The sequence below is a fragment of the Haliaeetus albicilla genome, chromosome 13, assembly GCF_947461875.1.
Source record: "Haliaeetus albicilla chromosome 13, bHalAlb1.1, whole genome shotgun sequence".
NCBI classification, from domain to species: Eukaryota; Metazoa; Chordata; class Aves; order Accipitriformes; family Accipitridae; genus Haliaeetus; species Haliaeetus albicilla.
In genome coordinates, this window is record NC_091495.1 from 34,688,267 (window position 1) to 34,715,945 (window position 27,679).

At 44.0% G+C, this 27,679-nt stretch overlaps 1 protein-coding gene across 1 annotated transcript; it reads left to right on the forward strand.

Moving 5' to 3' along the window:
- The first annotated feature begins 96 nt into the window (after positions 1-96).
- Positions 97-27,679, forward strand: CAPN9 (calpain 9). Its single transcript, XM_009912232.2, has 20 exons — positions 97-309; positions 5,093-5,162; positions 5,626-5,744; positions 6,355-6,488; positions 7,093-7,261; positions 8,800-8,883; positions 9,137-9,222; positions 11,030-11,107; positions 15,460-15,620; positions 16,309-16,466; positions 17,130-17,338; positions 17,969-18,005; positions 19,423-19,503; positions 20,000-20,057; positions 20,630-20,694; positions 23,059-23,127; positions 24,521-24,599; positions 25,278-25,394; positions 26,434-26,492; positions 27,277-27,679. The coding sequence occupies exons 1-20, from the start codon at positions 97-99 to the stop codon at positions 27,301-27,303; spliced, it is 2,073 nt and encodes a 690-aa protein (XP_009910534.2). The 3' UTR covers positions 27,304-27,679.

The window sequence follows — 27,679 nt, forward strand, 5'->3', positions numbered from 1 at the left end:
CTCCCTCTCCTTTTTCCTCGCCCCCTCGCTTCTGCCCCAAACTGGCCACTAAGCCTCGGCTCCCCGGGATCTCTCTCTGGCAGGTGGGAGGGAGCCATGCCGTACCTGTACCAGGACTCGAAGCCAAGGCCGCCCGCGCTGCCCGGGGCCGCGCGTGCCACCCACAGCTCGGGGAAGGCCTTCGAGGAGCTGAAGCAGGAGTGCCTGAGCAGGGGGGTCCTCTTCGAGGACCCCGACTTCCCCGCCTGCAACTCCTCTCTCTTCTTCAGTGAAAAGCCGCCCGTTCCCTTCATCTGGAAGAGGCCCGGGGTGAGTATGGCGTCGCGTAGAGGAGGGTGAGCCTTTCGCTCCTGTCGCCCTGACAAAAGTCGGCCGCCGCTGTTCTTTGGGATCGCACCGAACGCGTGGCGTGTTCAGGGAGACGTGGAGGCGAAGTGCGGGGCGGGAAACCCTTCCCACCTCAGGGGCAGCGGCACGGGGTCGGGATGTCACCCACAAAATGTTCAGGCTGTGAGACAAGAGGGCTGGAAGGCTTCACTGCATTTTTAAGATGTAGCTTGTTGTATAGCCACACTTTACGCATGTGTATGTACATGCATAAACAACTCGTAATCAGCCTTCTCTCTTACGTTACTGCCAAACAAAAGCAATGTTAATGTGAAAATAACAGGACATGCAAAGAATTCAGGGTAAAATACATTATGATGATGTTCTAACTATGTAAAATCAAGTGTTGTTAATGTAGGAAATTCATAATTCAGGTTAAACTTAAAAAATTCAAACCTTTTAACTTTTAGAGTATGAGACTCTTATACTTACTTGCTCGCTTCCATCATGAAACACTGAGAGATTACGAATACATGCCATGGTTACTGAGCCATTCAGCAGTAGCCAAGGGCTTGATGAGTATCTGTTAATGCATCTTGCATAACAATCATTAATAACACAGCGAGAGCCTGAAGCTTCACTAGTCACATGCTCTCAGATCACAAACCCAACATCACTCCAGGTTCCTTCTCCCCACTTAACTCTGTAACTAACAGCCACAGAAAATTTGTGGCTACATTTCATTCATTCACTAATGACTGATGTTTATTCTCTTTTTCTTCATAGTCTGAAAGCTTCTTACTTAGTAGATAACTTTCCTTTGGCGACACTGATACCAAGGAAACAAAATAAGCTTAAAGAAGGGTTTAAATTTTGGCTTAACTTAATCCACAATGATAGGTATTCAAATGCCTCAGCATCTGATAGTTAACATAGTGCCACTACAGAGCAGAATTAAAGCTATTACTTCTGGACAAGTTTCAGCTATGAAAAAAGAGAAGATCCCTACCCATGGTAAGTGCAGCCCCTGCAGGCACTGCTGCCGGCGTTGCCTACCTGTGCCCCAAAAGCCAGGTGGGCTGTGGGGCTGCCCCCCAGCACAGGACGGGGCTGTGGGGTTGAGATGCTTTTGGTGGGGTGACTCTGGAGTGCTGTGGGGTATCAAAAATGCAAGTGCCTGTGACACTAGATCAGAAAGAACCGTTTTTCTTTGGCCAGCCATTAGGTGCTAGTTTGTCTTTTTTTTTCCATTTGGGGCTTCACAATAGTTAAATGTTGCTGTAAAATGTAACCAGGAGCAGCTGAGAGCTTGTGTGTCCTTGTGCGTGGTGCCTAGGGTCTGTGTGTTGTAGTTGTCACAGTCTTCTTCAGGATCATTGTATGCTGAACTGGAAACATTTCCAGAATGAGTAAGTTACCTGAAACAGGATCTGCCTTCACACTCCAATTCCCACCATGCAAAAAGGTGAACTTTTGTGAGCTGCACAGCAAGAAATAAAGCTCAGGGAAGGCTGAGAGGATGTGTAAGGACAGGGTGTTAGTTATGGACTTCTCTGGCTCCTCAGCATTTAAGCTAAATCAGTTTCATCTCTATTATCCATCAGGAACAGCAGCAAAATAGAGGCAGCGTAACACCATTTCAAGTTAACAAGTTTTACTTTGCAAGTGGGATATAGGACTGGAGCATGTGCCAGGTTAGTCGCCACAGCTCAGCTGGTGAAGCTGTGGTGCCGGAGACTGTGAGCACAAGAGCACGGCCACTGTATAGAGTATCTGTGTTCAAACTGCTTTTCACGGTGACTGGTTTTTACTGCCTCTCCTACAGTATTTTACAGTAGCTTGGATGAAGTGTAGCACAATACAAGCAGGTAATTGCAGGGCCAAATAATGTTAGTCTTCAGATTTACACTTTGTTAGAGTTTAAGCTTTAGTGATGAGAGTAGAGAAGGCTTTCTCATTATTTTGTCATGTATATACCTGCATGTATACACATTTGTAAGCAGTGTGAACAAAACCTTCAGCTAGCCCTAATCCATAAATCTCCCACTGCAATCAGTGAGCTACATGGGTCTGCACCAGATTAATATCTTGCCTTCTACATAAATCTTAAGTGCTCTAAGGTTCAGAAAGATATTTAGCAATTTTGTTTAGCAATCCCTTTTCATTACAAATTAGACTTTTGAAACTGTACCTTATCAAAATTTTAGAATAATCTGAAGAACAGAAGACCCTTTTCTCATTGTATTTCCCCTTTTCCCTTCCCTTCCCCTTTCCCTTTTTCTTTCCCTTTCCTTTCCCTTTCCCTTTCCTTCTCCCCTTCCCTTTTCCCTTTCCCTTTCCCTTTCCCTTTCCCTTTCCCTTCCTTTCTTTTTTTCCTTCTTAATTTATATCTAAATTCAACTTCTGGGATAATTTCAACAGCTCAGTGTCTGGGAAAGTTAGACATATAAGTTGAAGAATAAAAAAAAAACAAAACCAAAAAGGAAAGACGAATGTGTTTTACCAATGCCAAATGAGTCTATGGTCTACAGGAGGAAGCAAGAAGGCACTTCTAATAAGAACAGCCACTGGCACCTGGTATGACAGGTACTGCATGCTGGAACCAGGCAGAGAAATGTAATCGCAGAAATAAGGCCACCTAAACAGCCTCACGTTCAGCCTGTCTTAGGTCTCCAAGTACCCCCTCTACCAATGTGAGACAGAGTCACAGGGGATGCAGTTAGTTTTCTTTTGAGTCTAAAGAACCACAGCTTTGATGTAGCATCAGGAGAATCACTGATCGCTTTGTTTCATCTCTCTCAGAACTGCACATCCCTACTTCTAGGCAATGTCGTTGTGCAGGTGAATCCTTGAATTACTGTGTGCTGTGGGTGAAAGCAAGATCCAGCTCTGGGTTTTGTCCTGTAACATGCTGAAAACCCTGATACGTATTATTGTACCATCCAGGCTGAAAATCACTTTAAAATTAATATTATTTTTGCAACATCCACTCAAAAAATGTAGTGTGGTTTTCTTTTGTGCAGCAGAGAATGTGGCACAGGTGCAGTCAAAATCCTTTCAATTCATTTTTATTGATTTATTATTATTATTATTTTTGTTTGCTTTAGACATAGGAGATGATGGAAAATGGTTTTCCATATGTCAATTGTAGAGCTGGGTAGTAAGCAATGAGCCAGGAATCTAATGTTCAGCCCTATGTCAGTGGAAAGGTTTTTTTATCTTGTCCCTTGCTAACACACAGAGTTTCTTGGTAACAGCTAGATTTAGTTCTTACCACGAGAACTAAGTTCCCCAGGAGCAATGGTGCTAAAACAAGGCATGTCATTGAAGATCAGCCACTTTATCAGCTGTTGTTATATTAATGTCTAAAGGCAATGAGCCATGTTTTTTATTGTTCACATCCAGTCCCAGCAAGACTAAGTGTATTTAACAAGCAGGCGGGCCAGGTAAGGAGGAGTTGCTGTTTGAATTCCCTTTGATCTACGCATTGGGGACATGCCGTGCTGTGGTGCCTCCTCCCCAGGGCACCTGTGGCTGAAGCACAACCTGGCTGCCACCTCCTCCCCAGCAAAGGCAAACAAAAAGTATGCAAACCAGCTTCCTCCTGAATATTGCTTCTGCAGGGTGAGCTTCATGGGAGCAGTGCTGGTTCATCAGGGAGAATGTCCTGGCTCTAGTGGTGGCTGGCAGCAAATGTCCCAGCAATAAGTGTGGGAAGCTGAACAAAACTATCAATATCCTGCTCTGATGGCCTCACAAAATGCAGTGATATGAACTAAAAGCAACTCAGTTTCCTTCTAAGCAAATGCAGGGGTTAAATGACTGAATGTATTCTATTCCCCCCCCGCCTCTTTAATTTTTTTTTTTTTTTTTTTTTTGCAAGCTTCTGCCATTTAGGCAGAAGAGTTTGCTTCATGCCATAGGGTCTGCAACAACATATCAGGACAGGCTGATTAACTACTGGTATACTCCTCTAGTAAAATATTAGATACCCTCCTCCTCCCTTTTCAGTTCAATCAATTAAATTCAATTTACAGTTCATGGGAAGAGGAGAAGAGAGAGGAATTCCTGCCACATTTATTGGTTTACCACTGTATTTTTTCTGTTCAGCTGTGGTGCTAGTAACTGAAATAAAACAGTCAAATGAATGCTTGAGAATTGCTTTAATGTCACCATGACCACGAGTCCCTCTGAGCACACAAACGTGGGTAGTGTTAGCTCCTCCTAAAAATTAACTCTATAAAACAAACAAGGCTGGAGTCTACCTTTGTTGTTTGCTTATTTGAGGAGGAAATGGTCTGATGGTTGTCAGATACGGTATGTTCCAGGTTTTATGTGCAGGTAAATAAAAGGCTTATTAGTGCATTTAAAGGTAAATGGCCAATTTTAGGGTTTCCAGCCATTCGGGGAAAACAAACAAACACCCCCCCACCTCATTAATCAGGATTGTAGCCTAACATCAAGATTCTGGACCAGGTTATTCTATGATGTTTTAACAATTGCCTACAGATGAATAAAGACTGCCAGCCTTTCATTAGCAGCCAAATAATTAGGAAAAAATGGGGATAGTTGATTCTTTAATTGCTCTACACTGTAATTAATTAGCAAGGATTCCCCACCTAGGTTTTTTGTGGTGGCTACACTGCTGCAGGATAATATAGTTCATGTGGCACACACACCATGCTGCATGTCTGGGCTCAGAGTGAGGGTGGTATTTTCCTGGAGCATTCTAAGTCATTTCTGTGTCTCTCTCCCACTCTTGCAGGACATTGTCAAAGATCCCAAGTTTATCCTCGGAGGAGCCACAAGAACTGACATTTGCCAAGGGGATCTTGGTGAGTGATTCCCCCTGGGTGGACATGTTCATGCCTACACCCCGTGAGGAGCAGCAGGAATATCCTCGCACATGAGGGGATGTTGTCCCACCTGAACTGGTGGAAGCCATGAAGCTGGAGGTACTACCCATGCTCACCTTGCCCACAGCCACCTCTTCGGTTGCACCCTCCCATCAGTGCCAGGGACCATCCTGGTGTGGTGGGATTCCAGATCAGGGAGGGATCTCCACATGAGCGTACTGTGAGCCCAAGGGAGCCTTTTGTCTACCGGCACCTCCAAACTGCAGCACTATCTGCCCTGGCTAGGCAGGGACGTGCTTCCTGGGGACACACAGGCTGGCTTTTGGATTTCAAGAGGGGTGGCAGCTAGCTGCTATAACATCTCCTCTGGCCCCTATACTACCTTCTTTCCCTCCTGAAGGGAGGAAAATGAGGGATTTTTTCTCCCCTTCTCAATTTGCAGGTGACTGCTGGCTATTAGCAGCCATAGCTTCTCTCACACTGAATGAAAAAACACTAGCAAGAGTGGTGCCACTTGATCAAAATTTTGGGCCGGATTATGCTGGAATATTTCACTTCCAGGTAAGATGAACATCTGGCACAGCATGAACACATTTCCATCATTACATGTCATGGTCTATTTTGCGGTGGGGTTGCTGGTTATTGCAGAGGAGACATTGAAAACACAGGGATTGCTGAGCTTACACTGTTGTTCATGTGTTAAGACACAACCTAGAGGGCTATGTCAGCCTCCCACAGGCATGCACTTAGCCATTTCTGCTCTGTGAAGAGATATGTGGCTTTAGAAATCATTTCATATCTTCCTGGGTACACAAAGCCCACTTAGGGTATAAGGCCTTAGAGGAGTTGGACTGGGATCTGTAATACATGTGTGTCTTAAAGGTGTCTTCAATCACGTGGTGACCACTTGTGTAGCTACATGAATGATGTTATCCAGACAAGGAGCTACAGTACAGCTCTATGCTTTTAATCTTAAGTCTTTTCTTAACATAGATTACCCTTCCTTCAGAGCAGCCTGGCATGGTACAGTGGGAACAGATGATTTACATATGGCTTCTAATCAAGCCTATGATTGTTTCTAACTTACAATTAAAAGTGCTGGGACACCAGAGTCCTACGCTCAGGAAATGACATGCTGTCAGCAAACTCATGCCCCATCCTTTCTAAATAGTTTTGGCAGCACAACGAGTGGCTGGATGTTGTGATTGATGACCGATTACCCACCTTCAAAGACCGGTTGGTTTTCCTGCACTCAGCTGAACACAATGAATTTTGGAGTGCCTTACTAGAGAAAGCCTATGCCAAGTAAGCAACACTGTGCATACAAAATTGGTTATTTGTACATCCATTATTCACAATTTGTACATAGATTATTCACAACTCAAGTGAACAGCTTCTATCCAGTATTTGGGTGGGGGGGTTGCATTTGCTACTGCCCTGATATGAAGATGTTATGTCTATGTTTTGTGACCTGGTCCAGCTTCCAGCACATCAATAGATACAACCCTAGCTGATAGCAACAGAGTTGGATCAAAGCATCAATCCTGCCATTTGTGTCTCTGCTGAGACCTCAGCTGATGGTTCTGGCAAACTCTATATTTTTAAATGATTTGGCAGGTAGCAAGGCACTGACCCACAGTGATATTCAGTCCTTGCCAACCTGACAACTGGCACTAAAGAAAGAAAAGCCCCAGGCTTTCATGATATGGAGAAATTAATTAATTAAAAATGCCATTAACAAGGAAAGCAGAACAATCCCAGTACACCTCCCATATATCCTGGGTACATTCTGGGGTACTTTTGACTTCAGTGCTGTTGTTGCAATTGTACACCTGTGTGAGAGAGCTCTTGAATGCGGGTATCTTCAAACTTTTGAAAGCATGTCTCACGGTCAGCATGTGTTTTCCAGGCTGAATGGCAGCTATGAGGCTCTGAAAGGAGGCAGTACAATAGAAGCCATGGAGGATTTCACTGGGGGCATAGGAGAAATGTATGAGGTTAAAAAGGCTCCTGACAATTTCTACGAAATCCTGGAGAAAGCTCTGAAAAGGTGCTCAATGGTGGGCTGCTCTATTGATGTAAGTAAGAAATGGGGTCTGAATTTCTCAGTTTATTTTTGTGGCTTCTGCTTTAAAAAACCCTGCTTTTTAAAGACTGGTTAAATTAATGGCAAGTAGATAGATATGCACTTAGGTCTGCAAATAATAGCTATGAACTAATAGATATGTAATATGAATGTATTCCTTAGTACAGTCGTTTAAAAGAAAAGAAAAAGATTCATCACTTTTCAGCACATGAGGGCCGCTGTGTTTAAGGCAATAATGGCATGAGTATGAGCACTTGGTGAGAGTGAATTTTATTTCCTGACTTATTTGGTCACTTAGCATTAAAATTGGCCATAGCTTTTTGAGGACTTACTGGTTCCAGAGACTACAAAATTGGTTTTTTCAGCCCTGAATCCTGTATCAACACCTATGAGAACTTGGGGGACTCAAGACAATTTTCAGGATAGGTGTGTTTGTTTGTAAAGAGGGGCTGGGGCTTAGGGTATGTCAGGTTTATCCCTCCAGAGACTAAAACCTCCAGCTTTCCCAGAGGAAAGGTTGCACCTGAATAGGTTACTTACACTGCTCTGGCACTGTGTCTGACCCAGGGTAAAAGGAGGAGTGTCCTTGGCTTTCAGTGAAAAATGCCCAAGCTGCTCAACAGCAAGAGTGAAAGCCCTGTGGCTGTCCCTTGCTGACTTTGCTCCGCAGGAAAGGCAGTTTGGAAACAAAAGTGTCCCAGGCTTCTCCACCAGAATGAGCAGATGGAGAAGAAGGTTTCAGAGCAAACGAAAAATCCCACCAAGCACAAAATGTTTCATTTCCCTTTTGGGCGCTTGTAACAAAGGCAAAGGAAGTGCCCAGGCTGGGGGAGAAGGAGAGAGGCTTTCCTTTGCCCTCTGCCCAAAAGCCTCACTGTTGAACATTTGGCTGTGCTGAGGGAGACCTGTTGTCTCAAACCCATTGCCTGCCTGACTGAAAGCAGGGCTTTTCCACAAGCTCTCTCTTTTACTCAAGACTCTGTGCTCAACTTTGGGGTTCAGTGTTTTCCAGTGTGAGTTTCCCTTTCTCTCCTGATGAAGCTTTTCTGCTTGCAAAGACAACTAGAGAGAGAGTGTGATACTCATCTGGCTGATGGGACCCTTCACTGCTATCACTGCTCCATCAATGTCTTTTTACAAGAAATGAGGCCATACCAACACCTGATCTCAGCCTGAGAGCACCTTTTCCCACCCCTTAGCTGACACAAACTACATTTGAATGGGAGTTAAGACTGAGATCCGGGAAAGGAGATGATGTTGATACAAAATCACAGGGGCAGAGAAAGTATTTCAGCCTGGAACCACCTTATTTTCCCTCTGACTGAACGATGCTAAAAAAAAAAAATCCTTTCTTTCCTCAAAGGGCACCATTGCACCGTCACTGTCTGCATCCAGCAGACAGACCAGTTCCCTGTTCTCAGTACTGGTTAGCCACTGACCTCCCACCTGATGTTTGGAAGGGACCAGGTGGCACCACTCACGATCTCACTCTGAAGAGAGAGATTCACCTCTTTTTTTCCCATATTTCAGACCAGCAGTGCTGCAGAGTCAGAAGCCAAAACCCGCTTTGGCCTTATAAAGGGCCATGCTTACTCCGTGACTGGCATCGATGAGGTACGTTCAGCAGTGCAGGGCAAGGACAGACGTGGGGAAAAATTAAGGGAGTGTCACCCAACCTCAGGTGACAGGGGGAGTTATCCTGGGGGAGATATCCAAATTCCCATCCATCTTTCCCTCCCACATCTCCTGTAGCAGTCTGCACCTTTTGCCCAGCTGTTACACCAGCTTGCCCAGCCTCTGCGCACTGGAGAAGTCTTGCTCCCTAGCTACTGATGCTTGGTATTTTCTCTATTTCCTTCTTCCCCAGGTGAGCTACCGGGGCCGGCAAGTGCAGCTCATAAGGATAAGGAACCCCTGGGGACAGGTCGAGTGGAACGGCCCTTGGAGCGACAAGTACGTGCGCTGTCCCGTAGACGCTGGCCTCACAAAGGCCAGATCCCAGCTGCTGCCCCACAGCCGGCTTTCTGCAGCCCCAGCTATTCCACAGAAAATTAAATCAAGAGTTTGCGCATGCGTTAACAGTATTAGTGCCATATTAACATGTCACCCTCAGTATTTTCAAAGCTGCTCAATGATGGGGACACTGTCAAAGTTGTTTAGCCCCCAAAATCTAACATTAGCAAAAATCATGCATTAATATTAATGGGATAAGTTAATTTTAAGACACTCTAGATTGGAAAAATTATACATTTGAAGTGACTTTTTGTTTATTTTTTGCAAGCCTGTTGCTGTAGTATTTGTAACACAACATCCATACTTTGTCCTACTGCAGATAAGCTGGAAAGTGATATTGTATTACCCCCTCTAAGCAGCTTATGAGTGTCTAGTTGCATTTACTGTTCTGGGTTTCTAAACACCTCGGGAATAGTCAGGAACCTTACAGGTTGTATATGACCATTAAATGAGACCCTCTCCATGCAGTACCCACCAAAGTTGTGGAAGGACCCAAAAGTACAACAGGACTGGTCTGAAAAGCAGTCTTTTTTTACTACCAAAGGTAAACAAAGTGCAAATAATACAAAAGAAGAAAAATTATATAGTAAAAAACAACACTACATTCCTCCCCAACATACACTTTCCAATATATTTTTGCACATATGCATGGCTTCATTTTTGTTTCACTTTCTTCTGCTAAATTTTTTTTTTTATTCACACAAATGCAGAGGACAGGAGCCATAACCTGCCTTGCCCTTTAAAGTTGCTGTGACATGTAGTCATCCTTAGGACTACTTTGAATGTCCCTGTCCTTAACATGACTCGGAAATAAATGAAATATTTCCACATCAGCTCTGATCCCTTGTTATCTTGAAAAAGAAAGATGTGGATAGTTGGAATATATAATGAGTGATTAAATCTCAGAGAGGTTAAGATCAGGACAGGCATCTGACAATTTGTGCTGTTTATTGAAAAGGCTGTATCTGCAAAGCAGAGGTCTGATTCTGCTCTTGGGACGTTTCCTGAAATTCAAGATGCAGAGGGGCTTGCAGGTCAACACAGGAATCTGTATTAACACTTTGCAGTGGTTGCTGAAATTAAAAACCTCAACACAAGGTGCCTGCTAATCCCTGTTTATTATGTCAGATTGGAAATGTAGTAGGACATTTCCAGTTTTCCAAAAAGCATTAGCAGATTTTTGTTTGGTTTTGACCTGCTGCAGCTGGAGTTGTAGGGGTGAATGAAAAGGAGGCAAAGACTTAACCTGGAACCCCAGTTACTCCAGCAAATCTCTCTGTATGGGGGAAGGAGCCTATTCAATTCCCATTGACTCAATTTTGAAGAAACATCTGGCCCTAAATTACTGACAAACATAAAAAAGCAGATGGTGCTACGGATGGAAAACAGATTTAAGGAGGGGTGTGACTTACCAAAAGCTTTACCAATAGCCCCATTATACCCAACCCCAGCACCTGACAGCAGTCCCAACTCTGAGTGCAGGCAATAACTCATGCAGGATCATCCTGGAGCAGCTTTAAGATCTTTGACGTGGTCCTGCTTCCAGCTACATTAGTTGGGTCTCTGCGACCATGAGTGACAGCAGGAATTGGGAAACCTCTTAAATGCATCTGTGTTCTTGTGAGTCGCTTGCATAAAACCCATCTGGAAGAATAACAGCCTACTGCTGTGTCCAGCCGGTCATTCTGAGGCAGGCAAAATTAATTGCCACATACCTGTAGTAAAGCTTGGTTTTGTTTTCTTGCAGCTCTCCGGAGTGGCGTTCAGTCAGCCTGTCAGAGGAGAGACGCCTAACTCAGACAGCACTGGATGATGGAGAGTTCTGGTAAGCCACAGGTTTTTAAAGAAGTCTCTATGTGAGGAAATAAATGTTCAGTTTCTGCCTAGGAGAGGGCAAGTAGAATGCTCACTTGGTTTTCTGTGTGTTTCGTGTGTGCCCGTGTCTATTCCAATAACAAAAAGCACTTTAAAAGTCACCTTAGTCAATGGCATTAGCATATTTCAAATACTGTGTGTCTCCCATGAATGTAACACCCCTTAAATCCTTCCCATGAACAAAAGCAGGCTCTACAGAAGGGAGCATTGTATTGCACTGTATCACCGATGAAATGCCTTCAGGGTAGATACGGTACTGGAAGGGAAGGGAGTCCTGAGAAGCGATACTACTTGTTACAGAAAGTAAAAGAACACCAAGATATGTGTGAAATGATGGAAAATTTTAAGAAAAGATGAAATGAAATGGAAAAAAAAATGTGGTAGAAATTGCTTTAGAAGTGTGAAGTGTTCTTCATGCCAAATTCACAATCTCAGACAGAGCAGATGGCTGACTTGCACATGATCCCCCCTATATCAACCATGCTGTGCACTACTGACAACGTGTCTGGTCACATTTTGTAGGGCCAGATGTTCATCTCTTTTACACAGAGGTAAATATAGAGAGATATGCAGTGGGGCTATTCCAGATTTTTCCTGCAAGTTAAACCAAAGTTCAACTTTAGGCCTGGAAAGGGATTTGAGATAGACAAGGCAACACATTAAATCACATTAAATGATTTATCCCAAACTTTGATAGCTCTGGAGGGAAGTGGGTCCGTTAGCTTATCCATTACTTAAGTATTTTTACATAGGATATTTTGAGTTATTTTGCTATTGATATTGTAAATGCCATAGGGTGTTTCCAATTTTTCCAAAAAGCTCTTGTGGCATTTTTTTGTCTGTTTTTGACCTGGCTACAGCTGGAGCTTATGGGGTGAATGAAAAGGAGGCAAAGACTTTACCTGGAACCCAAGTAATTCCAGCAAGTGTCTCAATACAGGGCATGACTTAAAGCCTGACTGTGTAATGGAGGTGCAAGTGTGCAAGAAGGTGTCAAATGAGCAATGAAATTCATGAAAAAGTTGTCTGCCCAACAGAGCTAAGCTGATAGTTAAGTAAGTACTCGGAAGGCCAATAAAAATTAATGAGGTTGAGCATACCCAGACAAATGTTGGCCTTCCTCATCCAGCATCTCAGCCATTCAGAGCAGAAACAAAAGCCATTGGGACTGCAATTTCCACTGAAGGGGTTAAGTGGACAAAAACCACATGCTGAAGATAAGAAATGCTTCCAAAACCAGTCAGGCAAGTTTGTTACCAGCTAAACCCTCCACCCAGTCCAACAGACTTATTTTTCCTAATGTCTTTTGACTTCTGTGTATTTCTCTAAGGAGTGTTTGCCTCTTTGCCCCCTCTAAGCCACCCTGTGTGGTTTCCCCATCAGGCTTCACATACAGACTTTGCATGAGCAATAATGTGATGTATCCCTGAAGACATTAAAATGGTCAGATAAGGAAAGAGATGAACATAGCTGCTTCTCTCCAGCTTTCAGTTTGCTCCTACTGTGGTTTCTGCTGATGTGGTTTAGCTGAGGAGATGGTGAAAGAACCATATTCCTGCTTCTGCAGCTGACGACCTTCAGCCAGTCTGTTCACCACTCCTGGTGGTGACTTGGCTTGCCTCCCTGGAAAGCTGGGGTAATCTTTATGAGGTGCTTTGAAACCTGCTGCTAGAAACAGTGAGTAGCAAAGTACTTATGTCCTCAAGAGTTCAAAACATGTTCTCCATGACATGCATTATCTTTGGGCTTAGAAAATAATGTAAGGTGCAATGGGGCTCTTCTCCTTGTTCACCACAATTGGCTTCTACTGAAGTAGACTTAATAGTAAGTGTTACAGTCAGCGAGCTCTTTGTATGTCATTTCTTAACGTGTCTAGAAGCTAAAAGGGAGCCCAGGTAACCTCCTATGCACTCATGAACAACTTCTGTAACTGTGCTGTGCAGGTTTTGGACCCAGCTTATTCCATGTGCTGACTGCACACAAAAGCAATGGCCATTTCTCCTACACAGGCTCATTTCTGTTAAATGAAAGAAGTTTATTCTCATGTATTCATCCTAAGTAGCACAGGAAGGCTAGGAGGAAGGGTAGTGCAGCCAGGGAAATTAGATCAAAAACTATGGAACTTTTAGAGCAAAATAAGTGTCATATCATCACAGTGTCTTCAGCCAATGTAAAAAGGCAGCACAGCTGTAGAGGACTACATGGGATAAGGCAGCCAAGGTGGGAAATCTGGTCTGACAAGACCTTTTGTCCCTTTTGTTCTTTGGATTTGTGAGAACTGAAGAAAATCTTCATGGTAACATGCTGAGGGCCTGCTGACCTCATTAACTACCCCAAAGATATTTTGGCTACATATTAGCAGCTCAGATTGGTCTTGTCCAGATGCTTCTACTAGATATGAAGAAGGCATCCTGCTGTTGGCTAAGAAATCCTTCTTATTCACCCTAGTCCCTTTCCTCCTAAACTCAGAGGATCAGAGTCTTCTCTCCCCTTCACCAGTACAAATCCACAATGGGCCTAGGGAAGTCAGAACAGGTGTTTTACCTCTTAGGAGCCAAATCTGATCTATAAAGTGCAACTCCTTCATCTGCTTTGCAGCGTGTTTCCAAAGAGCTCAAAATTGCATAGTGTGGCCAGGAATCCGAGTGACTCAGAAGCAGATTTTGCTGTGCTGCCCCTGCTCTAGTGTACTGAGCATCAAAGTGAGAATTAGCAGTGCCTAGGACTAGCAATACATGGGAATAGCTGACAAGAAAGAGGACAGAGCTCAGGAAAGCAAACCCTGCTGCTCCTTCCCACACTAGAAACAAGTTGTAAAATGGCCCATAGCAAGTGTAAATTAATAACACCACAGACATCTATTTCTTATGCAGCAGAAAAATGGAGCTAGCTGTGTTTGGTGAGTTGTGCTGAGGGCTAGCTGGGTCCTGTTTACCACTTGTGCAGATAAACATGCAGTCTTGGACAGCTTTTGCTTTCCTGCTACTCCATTTTGTTGTTAGGCATCAGCTACTGGAGGAAAAGGATAGTTACAAAAGTTCATGTTAGGGAGGAGATCAATTTCTGTATGTTATTTCTATGGTCCATGGAGAGAGACGGGCTGTTAGAGATAGCAATTTAGAGCAAAGGACACATCTGGATGCTAAATTGCCCTCAGGAAGGCCTAATACCTCTCCCCTTTTACAGAGGGAAGTTCAGCCTACCAAGGCTACCCTCAGTCTTAGAGCATATGGGCCTCCTGCCTTTGCAGTGCCCGCCATGCAAGCTGCTGTCTCTTAGACATCTTCCCTGCTCTGTTCCTTTTGCCCAGGGCTGCACACCATGCCCAGTAGTGCTGTTTGCTCAGTCCTGAAAACCAGGCTTCTTGGCCAGCAGGCCTGTTGGTATCTTTTTGCCCTTTTACTTGCTAGATAAAATCACATGGCTTATCTGCTCCTCAGTATGCTGAGCAGGCTACTTTCAACCAGCCCAGCCTAGCAGCTCAGAAAGATCCATATTGTGGCATTTGCTTCTTCCTTCCCATGGCCATGTACATGGGTCCATCCTGGGTATAAAATATATGTAGTGCAATCTACATGACACAGTAGCAGGCAGCAGTGTCTATACTGCCTTTGAGGGCAGAGTGGAGCCACTACTCAACTCCAAACACAATTTTTGTCTCATGTTTGGTGTATGTTTTTGCTAGGACAAGGTCCCAGGCACCCATAAAGGAGGGGAGGGTGGGCACCTTGAGCCTAGGCACCTTAGCAGAGGCCCAAATGTGAGTTTAACTGCAGTGCGGACAGGCTAACTGTACCATGGCTTGGCTAATCCATCACCATGTGTCCCTTGTAGTGCTGTTGTGCATCTGACATTGAATACACAGCTGATTTGTAGGCAGACTTAGCTCCTGCACGATGCCTGCCATCCTTTGGTTGGCTTTTTGGCAGTATAGATGCAGCCGTTAAGGCCAGGATGGCATCAGTGAAATAACTTTCTACCATAGGTTTTGTGCCAGTGAAACTTCTTTTCATCTTGTATCCAACCGTAATTGAATAAAATCAACAGTTACAGTGCAAAAAGAAAAGTGTAAGAAATATCAGAATGAGACCCAGACATTAAGGTTGCTTGTGTTTTACAGCACAGTGAGGGAGAGCTAGCTTCTCCCCTGGTGTACATCAGCATATCTCCATGGTCACTGAAATTATTCAGATCCACACAAGCTGGTGATCTGGCCCCGGGACTCTGGGAAGTAAGTACTTCTGCTGGGCATGCTTCACTGAAGTGAATGACCGCCTGTTCCTTCCCATGTCTTTTGCTCAGGATGAAATTTGAAGACTTTCAAGTGCATTTTGATAAAGTTGAGATCTGCAACCTGACTCCAGATGCCCTGGAAGACAGCACTGCCCACAAGTGGGAGGTGACCATCCACCAAGGGAGCTGGGTCCGGGGATCCACTGCAGGAGGATGTAGAAATTTTCTAGGTAAATAGATACTGCTTTGAAAATGAGAAGCAGGCACTGAAGTCTTTACCCACCCTCAGCTGCCTCTCCTGTTGCCCGTAGCCAGAATTGCGGGTACAGGCCAGGCCAGCTGCATCTCAGCTAACAGGAACCAGCCAAAGTGACAAATGTTCATATGGTCCCACTTGAGACTTTGTGGTAAAAGAGCTGCTTTCTTTGCTCCCAAGTTTGTTGGATCTGATTTGTCTCTCATTTACATTTGCATGAGCAGGACTAGCTCCAAATAAGTCACTTAAACTGCAGCAGTAAGTGTAAAATGAGACAAAAATCCAGCTCAGCCAGCACGTTTATGTGGCTCTGAAGTAGCATCATGGATCTGAACTGTGTTACTCCAGACTGGCACCAGCACTATTGGATCATTGTAGCTATGTACTTTTAACAAAATTCCATCTGACAACTTTATTTAATCCATGGTAACTTAATAAAATATCAGGCCTAAAATCTTTTCTACACCTAGTTCCATGAAGGATTTTGGCATTTGGCTTATTTTCTGCAGAGCTTAGTGGAAAGAAGCATGACAGCTAATGGAAAAACTAAATTTGAGCAAAACCTCAGCTTCATTGTCCTTTTTGTCTTTTTTTTTTTTGGTAGTAGTAGTGGTGGTATTATTCTGAGGCAAGAAACTCTCTGGTGTTCTTTACATTGGCAGATACTTTCTGGACAAATCCACAAATCAAGCTGCATTTGACAGAGAAAGACGATGGACAAGATGACTGCACATTCATAGCAGCGCTGATGCAAAAGGACCGCCGTAAACTCAAGAAGGTTGGCGCTGAAATGCTAACCATCGGCTACTCTATTTATGAGGTACTCTATTGCTTTTACAGCGCAGTAGCCACACTATCACTATTAACATCTTTCTCTGGGTTTGTACCCCTGCCAGTCATCGTGTATTTTTATGGCCCTTGCTCTTAAAATAATCTTCTCAGTTACATCAAGCCCCACGGAGAATTTTGATGTGGTTGGGATGGAGCCCTCTCAGAGGAGGATTTAGGACTCCCTGGGGGGGCCATGGGTTCCCAGGATAGACTCTTTGGCCCCATGATTCTGTTATCCCCTGCCTGGCTCCTGGAGAGGGGACATTGCTGCTTATGAGCCTCTTGGGATGCATCACACACAGGGATGCCCTCCCCTCAGTGAGGTTGGGATTGGCAAATCTGTTGTCACTGCTCTGTGACACCCCACCTGGGATGGTGATACTTAACGGCAAGGATTGTTTAAGCAGGAAGACAATGTCCCAGAGCCCTCTTAGACTGCCTTCTGGGTGGGAAAGGACCACTGGTAACACGTCCTTGCCATAAGGTGGGAGCTAGGTAGCTGCGAGCACATGGGTGAAGGGATGAGAGTCAGGGCCAGAGCCAGGGGAGAGGCTTGTGCCAGGCAGAGTTTGGCTCTGTGATTGGGAAAGGGGCAAGGATGGCCACCAGCACACCCCGGCCAGTGCAGCGCTGCCTTCATCTCCCCTCCTAGAGCCCCGGCAGAGACGGACACTTGGGTAAAGACTTCTTCAGGTACCACCCCTCCAAGGCCAGGAGCAAAACCTACATTAATTTAAGGGAAGTATCTAACAGATTCAAGCTGCCGCCGGGCGATTACATTCTTGTTCCCACCACGTTTGAGCCGCACCAGGAGGCAGATTTCTGCCTGAGGATTTTCTCTGAGAAGGCGGCCATCACTGAGTAAGTGAGCAGCGAGCCACGGGCCCTCCAGTGCTTGCCTGCGTGTGGGGCTGGTGACTGCTGGGGGGAGTCTGGCTGCCGGGCATCCAGCCCTACAGCAGAGCCCTGGCATGGAAAGCTTCTGATGTGGTTTGGTTTTTTGCATTTGCCCATTTTTGCTAAACCTGACTTTTTTTTTTGGAGAGGAGTTGAGGAGGTGGGGAAATAGGGCTTGCCATGGTGAATCTGCTGGAAGCTTGACAAGGAAGGGTTGCTAGCTGCCTGATACTGTTTGGGAATCTGTGAATGCAGCAGTGTTTGTTTACTCTCAATGTTTGTCCAAATGATGGTTTTATATGAAAAAGGGATATTGAGGAAAAAGTGTGTGCACAGTGAATAAAGAATGAGATGAATTCTTTAGCAGACAGCATGCACAGCTGTGCCCTACCTGAGTCCTGCTTAAAGTCTGTTTTAAGGGCTTATACCAAAATTTAAACAGTGTAAAAATCTGATTGTCTGATGAATTTTATCTAAACTTAACCTGTTCGGTAAAGTTTTATCATTCACCTCTGGAAGAAGTAATAAGCAAGCTTCTACCCCAAGCAGATGTTGAATATCTTCAGATACTGAATAAGGTTTTGTTTTCTCCAGGGATCTAGATGAAAATGTTGCCATTGATCTCCCTGAGGTAAGTCTAAGAGTTAAAATAGCAAGAGAATAGCTGAGCAGAAGCTGGCACACACTGCTTTTACTGTCTTTGGCTAAAACCGTTCATTTCACAGGAATGTTACACAATTGCCAGCTTTGTGTATGTGACTGAAACAGACAGTTCTGCTGAATATGGTAAAAGAGCTCTAACAATCAAAATCATAATCATTATGCTTCTGCATCCACTTCAAGGCAGTCGGCGTCAGCCGGCACCAGAGGCATGTATCAGCCACCATGGGTGCGCTGAAAGCACACCCGTTAGCACCAGGGAGGCACATGGCCATTCACATCTTTTAAAATTTTATGTATTATGAAATAATAAGAGGCAAGAGAATGTCCACAGACCTACATTCATTTTGCATACATATACATTTATTTTGCTTATCAATATCCACAGGGCTTGGGCGGGAATGCTTGATACATGTGCGTGCCTACTGAAATGATTAAATTCTTTTTGTTTCTGAATGGCCTGGTCTGCCTGCTGAGCACTAATCGCAGCTGAGTCTGAGTCAGCTCCTGTTTAAGTGTATCCCTGCAAATAAGCCCTTAATTGTGGTGTGCCTTCCCATGGAAACAAGCTAAGCTAATATCTCCTGTGTCCCTTTTCAGTACAACTCTCCTCCAGGGACCAGCTAATAAGCGCACCTCCATTTCCGGGATCTCAGGGCCATGTTCAGTAGTAAAGTAAATCTGTTCACCTGTCCTGGTATCATTAAGGGACTTCATCCAAACTTGAGCAGAAGGAAGTGAGGAACATGCATACGGTCAAAAAAAGTGTAAGCGGTCAAGCAGTGTCACCAGGGCCACTCTGGTGACAGTACACTAAGTAGCACCTATGTCGTATCTTCTGTGGGTAGAGAAAACAAAGCCCGATTCTTTGCTTCCTGTACTGTGCTGTTGCCTTCTTTTTCCCCATTTTTTTGGCTCAAGAACTCCTCTCTGTTCACATGGTCACCCCAGCTATAGCAGTGGCTCTCCACTACTGGATCTCTCTGCTCATCAGTGTAGACCGAAGGCTGGGCTCTAACACCCCTGCGACTGCACTGATGCACTCAGCTGGCAGCCAGCTCAGTAGAGCTGTGGTTGTTCAAGGACCCGGGGAAGCAGACTATTGCAGGGGTGGGATGAGAGAGGTGTTTTCCAGGATGGGTGCTATTGGTTTTGACATAGCCAAGGCAATGGCACGCTATGCTATCACCCAGGAGAAGGAAATGGCAGGGGTAAGACTCCCCTCTGGCAGCCAGACGATTGGGATGCCTTAGGTCTAGCAATGTTCAAGATCATATGTACCCTTATTTTAAGATGTACTATGGTCCCCTGGTGCACAGAGAGGCTACGTGCAGGAGAAATGTCATGTTTTACAATTCTTATAATGACTTGTGTGGTTGATGTTGCAGCCTCTAAACCCAACCCCAAGCCCACAAGAAAATGAAGAAGAGAAGCAGTTCCGGGCACTGTTTGAGCAGATTTCTGGAAAGGTGAGTGCAAAACCCTTGTGGGTCCTAGCAAGGTGTAGAAAGATGGGAGACACCTCTGCACCCACTCAGGGCCAGGTGAAATGAAAATGACATGTTTTGGGAGAAGTATGCTGAGTTGTAGTGTGTTGTTTGGGCACCAGATGTCACCATGCCTTATGGCTAGATGGAGAAGGGGACAGTCCCTGGTGAGCACACAGGAGGACCACAGCTAGAACTCAAGCTCTGAGGGAGCCTACCTGGTTCATTGTCCAGCTGCAGTTTATTCTTTGAATCAATGGTTCCCACTTGAGATCTCCTTCAGACAGCCTTATGCACAGCAGCACTCTTGTATTTTGCCAGCCCTTTAGTTTTTAGCCTTTTCTGGGTTTTGTATGGTTCTCTTTTCTTGAGTTGCAATAAAGTACAGATGGGCGATGTTTGTGTTTTCTGAGGTCTTTGGTATGTCTGATTACAGAAACATCCAAGTAACAGATGCTGCACTTTTTTTTTACTTTAGGACATGGAAATAGCTGCAGAAGAACTCCAATATGTTCTGAATGCTGTATTAAAAAAAAGTAAGTGCTGATAACCTCTACGTTAAGGGCTGTAAAAAGCTTTACAAAAGCTGCCATTAAATTCACTTTCACATAGAAAAATAGAGGCTGTGTTATGGCTGCTGCCTGGTGTCCTCCAGCCAGCCGGGGCAGAGCCAGGAAAACATCTGGTCCATGATCTAACCACGAGCTTGCCCTGCCTCCAGCATGATCCATGTCAGCTCAGTGAGGCCAGCTCTCCATTGCACTGCTGCTCTGCTGTGGAGAGACAGCCACTGGCCTGGGACTTGTAAGACCTGGACATAGTTCGTGGCCCTGCTGCAGGCCCTTTGTACCACGGGAAACCTGTTGGTCTCTGAACCTCAGCTCCCGATTTATGAAACAAGGACAGGATTTCCTGTCATGTCTTCAGTAAATACCTCTTCCGTCTGGACTGTGACTTCGCTACAGTGAGACCTGTCTGCATCTTCCAGTGCACAGGTCCTCCCACAACGAAGACTAGCAGCCAGCTGTCTCTGCTTATGAAATCCTATTTTCTACTTTCAGTTTATAAAAGATTTGCCCAATGACTTCTTATTATTGTCCCTTTTCAGCAAAGAACATCAAATTCAAGGACTTAACTCTCATTTCGTGCAGAAATATCATTTCTCTTATGGATGTATCCTTTTGAATAAGTGCTTGTGAGGCTAAATGAATACTGAATATATGTCCATAGCATTACCTGTCATGGATATGAGAGATGGATGTGGTAATGTCATGGTGGAATACTACCCAAAGAAAAAAATTATGTGAAAGTTGTATCCTGATTTTTATTTTAGAAATTTAGACAGACCATTTTCTACTGCAGACTTAGAGGCAGATGCTTTAATGCTGAGAACTTTTAAAAGTAAATCTCAAATTACTTCTGTACAGAACAGTGCATTTTTCAAGCTGTGGCTTATTTGAAAAAGGCCTAGAAGAGATAACTCAAGAAAAGTCTATTGTCTGGAGGGTTAAATTCACCAGGCAGAGTTGTGCATGCAAGTTATGGGTCAGAAATCAAGAATCAGCAGAGTGTTGAAGATTACTGATATCAAAGCTGGGAGTTTTTTGACAACCAGACTAAAAACTGGAAAATCTGGTCTTTCAGCTAGATCCTGGAACTCCAGGAAGCAGACATGTGGGTGAGAGTTGTCTGTCCAAATTTAGGCATTTGTGGTGTAGGTGTCTACATATAAGCTAGCTTTCTAGACTTCCTTTGTAGATAGCGAAAGGGATGGTGTAATTATGCTTGTTCTGGATGCACCTAACTGTGAGGGATGCTAAATGACTGCTCAGCCATTAGGTGAGATGAATCACAGCCCTGGTACATCCCCACCAGATTCATATTTTGCGATGTTCTGGTGCCTGTTGAGTTTGCTTAGCATGGCTTCTCCTCAGGTAGAGCTGTTTTTTGCAGTATGCTTTCCTGATAAACAATTTTGTTACACGTGAAACAAAACAGATACAGTCTTAACAAGGCAAGTATCTAACATTTGGTTTGTGTCTTGCTTGTTCAGCTGAGAAGTTCTTATCTTTTGCTTTTGCTGCTCCAGTCCATGACAGAGGTAAGACCCTCTCAAACGTTTCTAACAGAAAACCAAAACAGGCAAAACTTTATCCTGTTAAAGCTATGTCCATAATATTAAAATTCAGTGCAGATCAGTCACCATGCATATGCAATGAGAAACAGGGGACCAGTCCTAAATTTCCTCCCTTAAAAACCAAGGTTCAGCAGGGAGCTGGTCCATGTTCACATCTCATCCTTACATGGTATTGGGACAGAGCCAGGGGCTGCATTTAACCCAGGAGCATGGCAGCAGTCCTAGGTTTACTATTTAGGATGTAACTAAATAGTTTCCATGATTTGCAATGCTTCCAAGCAAATCTCTGCATAGTTTTGAATAAATGGGGATACATCTCTTCCTCTGCTTTGGAAGCACAAGGAACGCAGACTCGACCATCCCACTCTGGGCATGGTATTTGGAGCACAATGGAGGAGCAAAATGACACAAACGAAAACCCGAGTCAACACTGAGTCCCCTCCATGTCATACGCCACCAAATTCCCTGGCTACAGTCACCGTGCAGCGGCGTGGAGTGGGGGCGAAGTTCTACATGACCCCAGAAGAACCTGGCTGGGTAGAAAGACAGACTTTCTGCAGGAGTGATAACATCCTTGGGATCTGTGGGTGCCCTCAATAATGTCACCAGTATAGGTGCTTAAATAATGGCAGGCATTAGCTAGATCCCACTTGGCATGTTTTGAGCTTTGTGAATGCTTGCTGAGCTAGTGTCCCTCTGAGCAAGGGCTTTGTCCTGGCAAGTAAGGTGGAAAGGGGAAGGGGAATGGGTCCATTCCTGATTTAGCATTTCAGAGCAAGTGCCCCATCCTGCAGCTGAGCTGTGCTTGGACGACATCAGTGACTCAGTAAAATAAGTATTAAGACCCTCACATTTCAGGCAGAGGGAAGGCCAGGCAGACCTAATCACTGCCCCTCAGAACTGCTGTACAGGTATTTTTTTCAGACCAGAAGGACCAGATTTTGCCAGCCTCACCCCACAACTCCCATTAATTTTTGACTGAACCATTGCAACAGAGCCTGGTCTCTAGTTAAAAATACAGACTAGCACATTGATTGACTAACTCCTTTGAGTACAGTAGCAATTTGTTTTAATCAGGAAATTAAATTCTCTGAATCATTTATATCCCATTTACATCCAAAGCTGTTCCTGCCTTAGAACAATCTGTCTTTCTTTCTCCCATGGAGCCTGCATTGCTCAGCTGTGTTTTTATATCACAGAATGTTCCCCAAGTATCCCAGCCACAGCCATGACTGTAACTGCTCAAGCTGCACCTCATGAGAAATCCCAATATCGGTTTCAGCAGCACCATAGGCTTTCCAGGCAACTTAACATTTTCTGCTTAAAGGAACAGCGCTGATAAATTCAGGCAGAATTTGGACCTTATGTAACAAATCCTTTTCCTTAATTCACATTATCAGACCAGCGGCAATGGGAAACTGGAATTTAGTGAGTTCAAAGTTTTCTGGGAAAAAATGAAGAAATGGATAGTAGGTGACATTATTCATTGTATTTGTTTCTCCATTTCATTAGCTATTTCCTGCATAGTTTATTATGTATGCGCAGACAAAAATGGAGACAGGAGTGTTTACAAGCCACGAATTTTAACTCAAAACAAATGTTTTAAAAGTATGGAGGCTTGTTTTGGATAGCCAAAGACATTCTTAGCTTTCCATGATGCTAAACCATAATGGTTTTCTGGAAATAACAGAGATTTTTGCAAGCAAGTCAACTATGTTTGGGATAAAGAATGCAACGGGCACTAATAAGCAAGCCAATCAAAATGAAACTTAAGGAGTTTCCATTACTGCTATTGTACAGAAGAAGAAAGTGATGATTCATGACTAGTAGGAAGCAATCAATTCCTAAGTCACTGCATTTCTATTATTGATCTCTCAGGATTCAACTGCACTGAAGTCTGGGAAAGTGTTGGTTCTAATTTTAAATACATTTCCCTGCCACTGTATATGGCAGTAAGAGTAAGCACAATCAGGCCACAGACTGAATATTCAAATAAAGACATCATAATTGTTTCCTCATGGTCGTTAACAGTTTCTTCTGAATTCGTGCTTTACCCAAGCATTCAAAATATGCAGTTCTCTGCTTCTTGTCTAGCCCATCAGAAATGGAAACACTTTTTCTGGGTACCAATGGCACATGTCTTTTAATAAAGGACACATTGTTTTTTAACAAGGGGGCTTGAGAAATCCTCATATCCTGTAGGAAGATTTGCACGTATATTTGCTGGAAAATTTTAAGCTGAATATGACGACAGCTTTAAATAACTCATATGCCAGGGGAGAGTCATGTTTGTCGTCTCATTAAAAAGATGGAATTTAGCTCCAGCTTAATAATTATTTAATATTTAGGTCAAAATTCAAACCATTTGTTCCAGTTCTCTTGGTTGTACCATGAATGTGGCTGTTTAGATCTTTTATACCTAAAAGCAAATGAGTAAGTGACAATCTTAACTTCATGTTAAACAATTTGTCTCTAGCCTTCAGAATTATAGAGAAAAACATAAAAAGAGATTAAGAGAATGCATCAATCAAGAGTTAAAAGACAAAGAACAATACGTCCTTCCCAGATAAAATTACTTTTTAAAAAATCATGGAGTTTTTTATGAAGAGCAAGTCATTATTTTTGAACACTTGGGTTTGGCAGTACTTGTTTAAGTTTCACAACAACCTATTCATATGACAAAGAGAACTGGGACCTAGATTTGCTCCTCAGTTACAAAATCAGACTGGATCTAGACCAAAGTCTTGTCAGCTTTCTTAATGCTTATGCTACACAGAGATAAACACCTTGCCTTTCTATGCCATATCTGTGCTCCCTTTCATATGCAAATACTGAACTTTCCATGTGCTCCTTTCATAACAGAATATCTTTCTTCAATTTGACTTTGATAAATCTGGCTCCATGTCCTCCTATGAGCTTCGCAGTGCTCTTAAAGCTGCAGGTAAGACAAGCACTGCATTTTATCTGGGAAACCTGTTGGGCAGATCAGGTGAGGGTGAAGAGGGCTGTGACCAATTATGCACGCCAGGTGCCCCTGAACAGAGAGGAGGTCTAAACCCCAGCAAGGACCTGGGCACCTAGAGAGGACATTGAGTGGACTAATTTTGCCCCGGGTATCCCCAAACCTGCAGGGTGGTCAGTCAGAGCAGTCTTTACATTTTTCTTGAGCTCTGTTAAACTCAACAGGGCCGCACATGTGCAGGGTTAGATCCTGAAACAAACCACTTCAGAGTCCATCTTGACTCAAGGGTTGGAGGAACACTGAGCAAGCTGTTTGTTGTGAAGAACAGTCAGTGCCTTTGTATTTCATCACAAGTTATTCTTATTAAAGCAGCTAGTTTTGCAGAAAGCCCTCCAAATTTCAAGGAGACAGAATGGTCCATCATATGTCAAAAAGTGCATGGACTAGAAACTGCAGTGACTGCAAAATTTCTTGTTCAGAGTTTGTTATTCATTGCAAGCTTAAAGAACTTTGTGGTCAGATTGCTTTTTGGATGGACGTGTGTCACAGAGTATCCTCCCATTAACTGGTTTTCAAGATTAGTTAGTAGAGATCTGCAGATTCCTCCCTGGCCTACAAGGTTGCTCACTTTTCCTTTGTGCATGTGTCTTTGGGAAGGATACCAACTCAACAACTACCTGCTGCAACTGATTGTCCTCCGATACTCGGACGAACAGTTCCAGATTGAATTTGATGATTTTCTGAACTGCTTAATTCGCTTAGAGAATGCAAGTCGTGAGTATCTTTTTCCTCTGGAATTTCTTGCCCTTTGTAAAAAAAAAAAAAAGTTCCACTTTCAGCTGTCGTTGAGCATGTTGCACAATATCTGAGATCAAGTGTGTACATGGCTAACAGAAAGGAGCTGTGTTTAGCATTTGCTTTTAGGATGGTTTTTCTCCTGTAAAGTGAAAAATGTTCTGCTGCTAATGGAAAATTTCCCCATGTGAATACAGCCTGCTTCATAGACTCTGCAGCAACATAGAAGGCATGTGAAGAATGCTGGCAAAGTCCGTCTTATAGCCTTTCTTGTGGCTCACTCATGAGCTTAATTTGGGATCACGGAAGTTCAAGGTTCAAATATTGCTTGTGCCTCATGCAGAGAGATAATTGGCATGTGCTTGGGCAGATATCTCCTGTAACTTTTACATAACTTATCCACTTTTGCCTGAAGATATGGTTCCCTGTACATCGAGGCACCCCAGGTCTCAGTTCATTTGTGCACAGCGTCACTCTTGTTCCAGAGCAGCAGTAGTAGAGATGGGTAAAATGCCTGGATAAATGCTGAAGTGATCATTAGCGTGGCTCCAAATTCAAATCAAATACAACTCACTCTATGAGAAGCAAAATCAACTTTCTTGCCTGTTTGTTTAGTTTTGTTTTGTTCTGTTCTTCTCTTTACTTTCTGGTTCAATTTGTGGCAATACAAGTATGAAACTACTGAGAGAGAAAAGTCAAATAAGATATAAAAAGAAATGCAAACTGCTTGGCTTCATTTTGGGGTATCATCTGAATCCAGCTGTTTAGCATATCCAGGACACCCTCTTCCACTCAAGTCCTGAAGCGAGACTTGCACAAAGGCTTTAAGTCAGCAAGACTTTTCCTCTTGCAAGGACTTCATTTTGTCAGAGCAGCTACCACCACCAAGCAATCCTAAGCCTTTGTGCCAGGCCCTCCCTTTCCTTGGCACGGCCACCCGTCGTTGTGGGATGGGGAGCTCATGTATGAATATGAATGAGGTGTATTTATAGCAACGATGTCCTGTTTTTCATTTCAGGAGTATTCCAAGCACTGAGTGTGAAAAACAAGGAGTTCATTAACCTGAATATAGGCGAGGTATGAGCACAGCTTCATAAACACTGACAAAATGATGGGGCTCCTCTAGAGCTTTGTCCTCTTGTAAGAACCTGAGTATTTCTGCATGACACTTCAGGTGACATCTATGTCCATGAGAGTGCAGGGGGGGATCTGCCATAGGTTTCAGCAGGGCTGGGATTTTACAGCACAAGCACTGATTACATCTCCTCTGTGCTATTTCCTTCCTTCCTTGCCCTGTGGCATATTGACAGCTTCCCATCTCCCTTTCTAGATTCTCTGCTTTTTCCTTCCTTGCGTGCCAGCTCTCGATGGGGTAAAGGGGAAGCAGCAGACAGGGATGGGGGGGTCTTTCACTCTCCCTGAATCCCCCAGGAGTTCAGATTAGCCTCTCCTGTGCATGTCCATCATCTGCTTCTCACACTGCTCAGCACAGGCTTCTTATTTTCTTGTGCTCTATTTGTCTCCCTGTTGCACATGTGGGTCATCACTCATTTTCCACTAACCCAAAGCTTCCTGGGGCAAGGCACAGTGAATTCCCTGGTACAACAAACGTGGGAGCCCTTGTGGACTGCTGGGATGGAAACAAAATCACTGCTGTTATCGGCACCTAGTGCTTGGAGAGCTCTGCCTTCTTCCCTCCAAACACAGAAGTAAATGCTGGCTGAGGTGTCTCCTTAGTGACAGGACATAAAAGCCTAGTGAGCAAAAATTTGAACATCTCACTTTCATTTGGGAAAAGGGAGGGGGAGCGAAAAGGGCCTGAATTAATTTATTGTAAAGTTGATCTTTCTTCTGATATTAGTTTATCAACCTGGCAATGAACATCTGAAGAAGTCTGACTTGGATGCCAGGAGCTTCTTGCAACATTGCTGCCGAGAATTCTGCCCCCAACAGCTGAGGTCCCCTTCGCGTGCAAACTTTACCAGGAGATTTCGTGCAGAGGAACATGCATGCTGCCCACCCTTTCTGGTCTCCAGCCTTGTTGATAAGTTCAACAGTCAGATCACATTTTGTTTTTATTTTTGGTAAAGCCTGATACTGGATTTGTTACTGTGAGAGGCATTTGGATGGGGCACGCACACCTTTCAAGAAGACTGAAACTGATGTCCCTGAGTGACCACAGGTTTTTATGAAATAGGATTGTATTTAGTTTCAGCACAGCACAGACTACAGTGATTAAAAGTCTTTATTGCTGCTTGGCTACA

Excerpts from the sequence above, each read along its gene's own strand:
- CAPN9 (XM_009912232.2), top strand. The coding sequence starts at position 97 with ATGCCGTACCTGTACCAGGACTCGAAGCCAAGGCCGCCCGCGCTGCCC. Across the intron at positions 16,467-17,129 it reads TCGGCTACTCTATTTATGAG|AGCCCCGGCAGAGACGGACA; the intron begins GTACTCTATTGC and ends CTCCCCTCCTAG. Across the intron at positions 19,504-19,999 it reads TTGAGCAGATTTCTGGAAAG|GACATGGAAATAGCTGCAGA; the intron begins GTGAGTGCAAAA and ends TTTTTACTTTAG.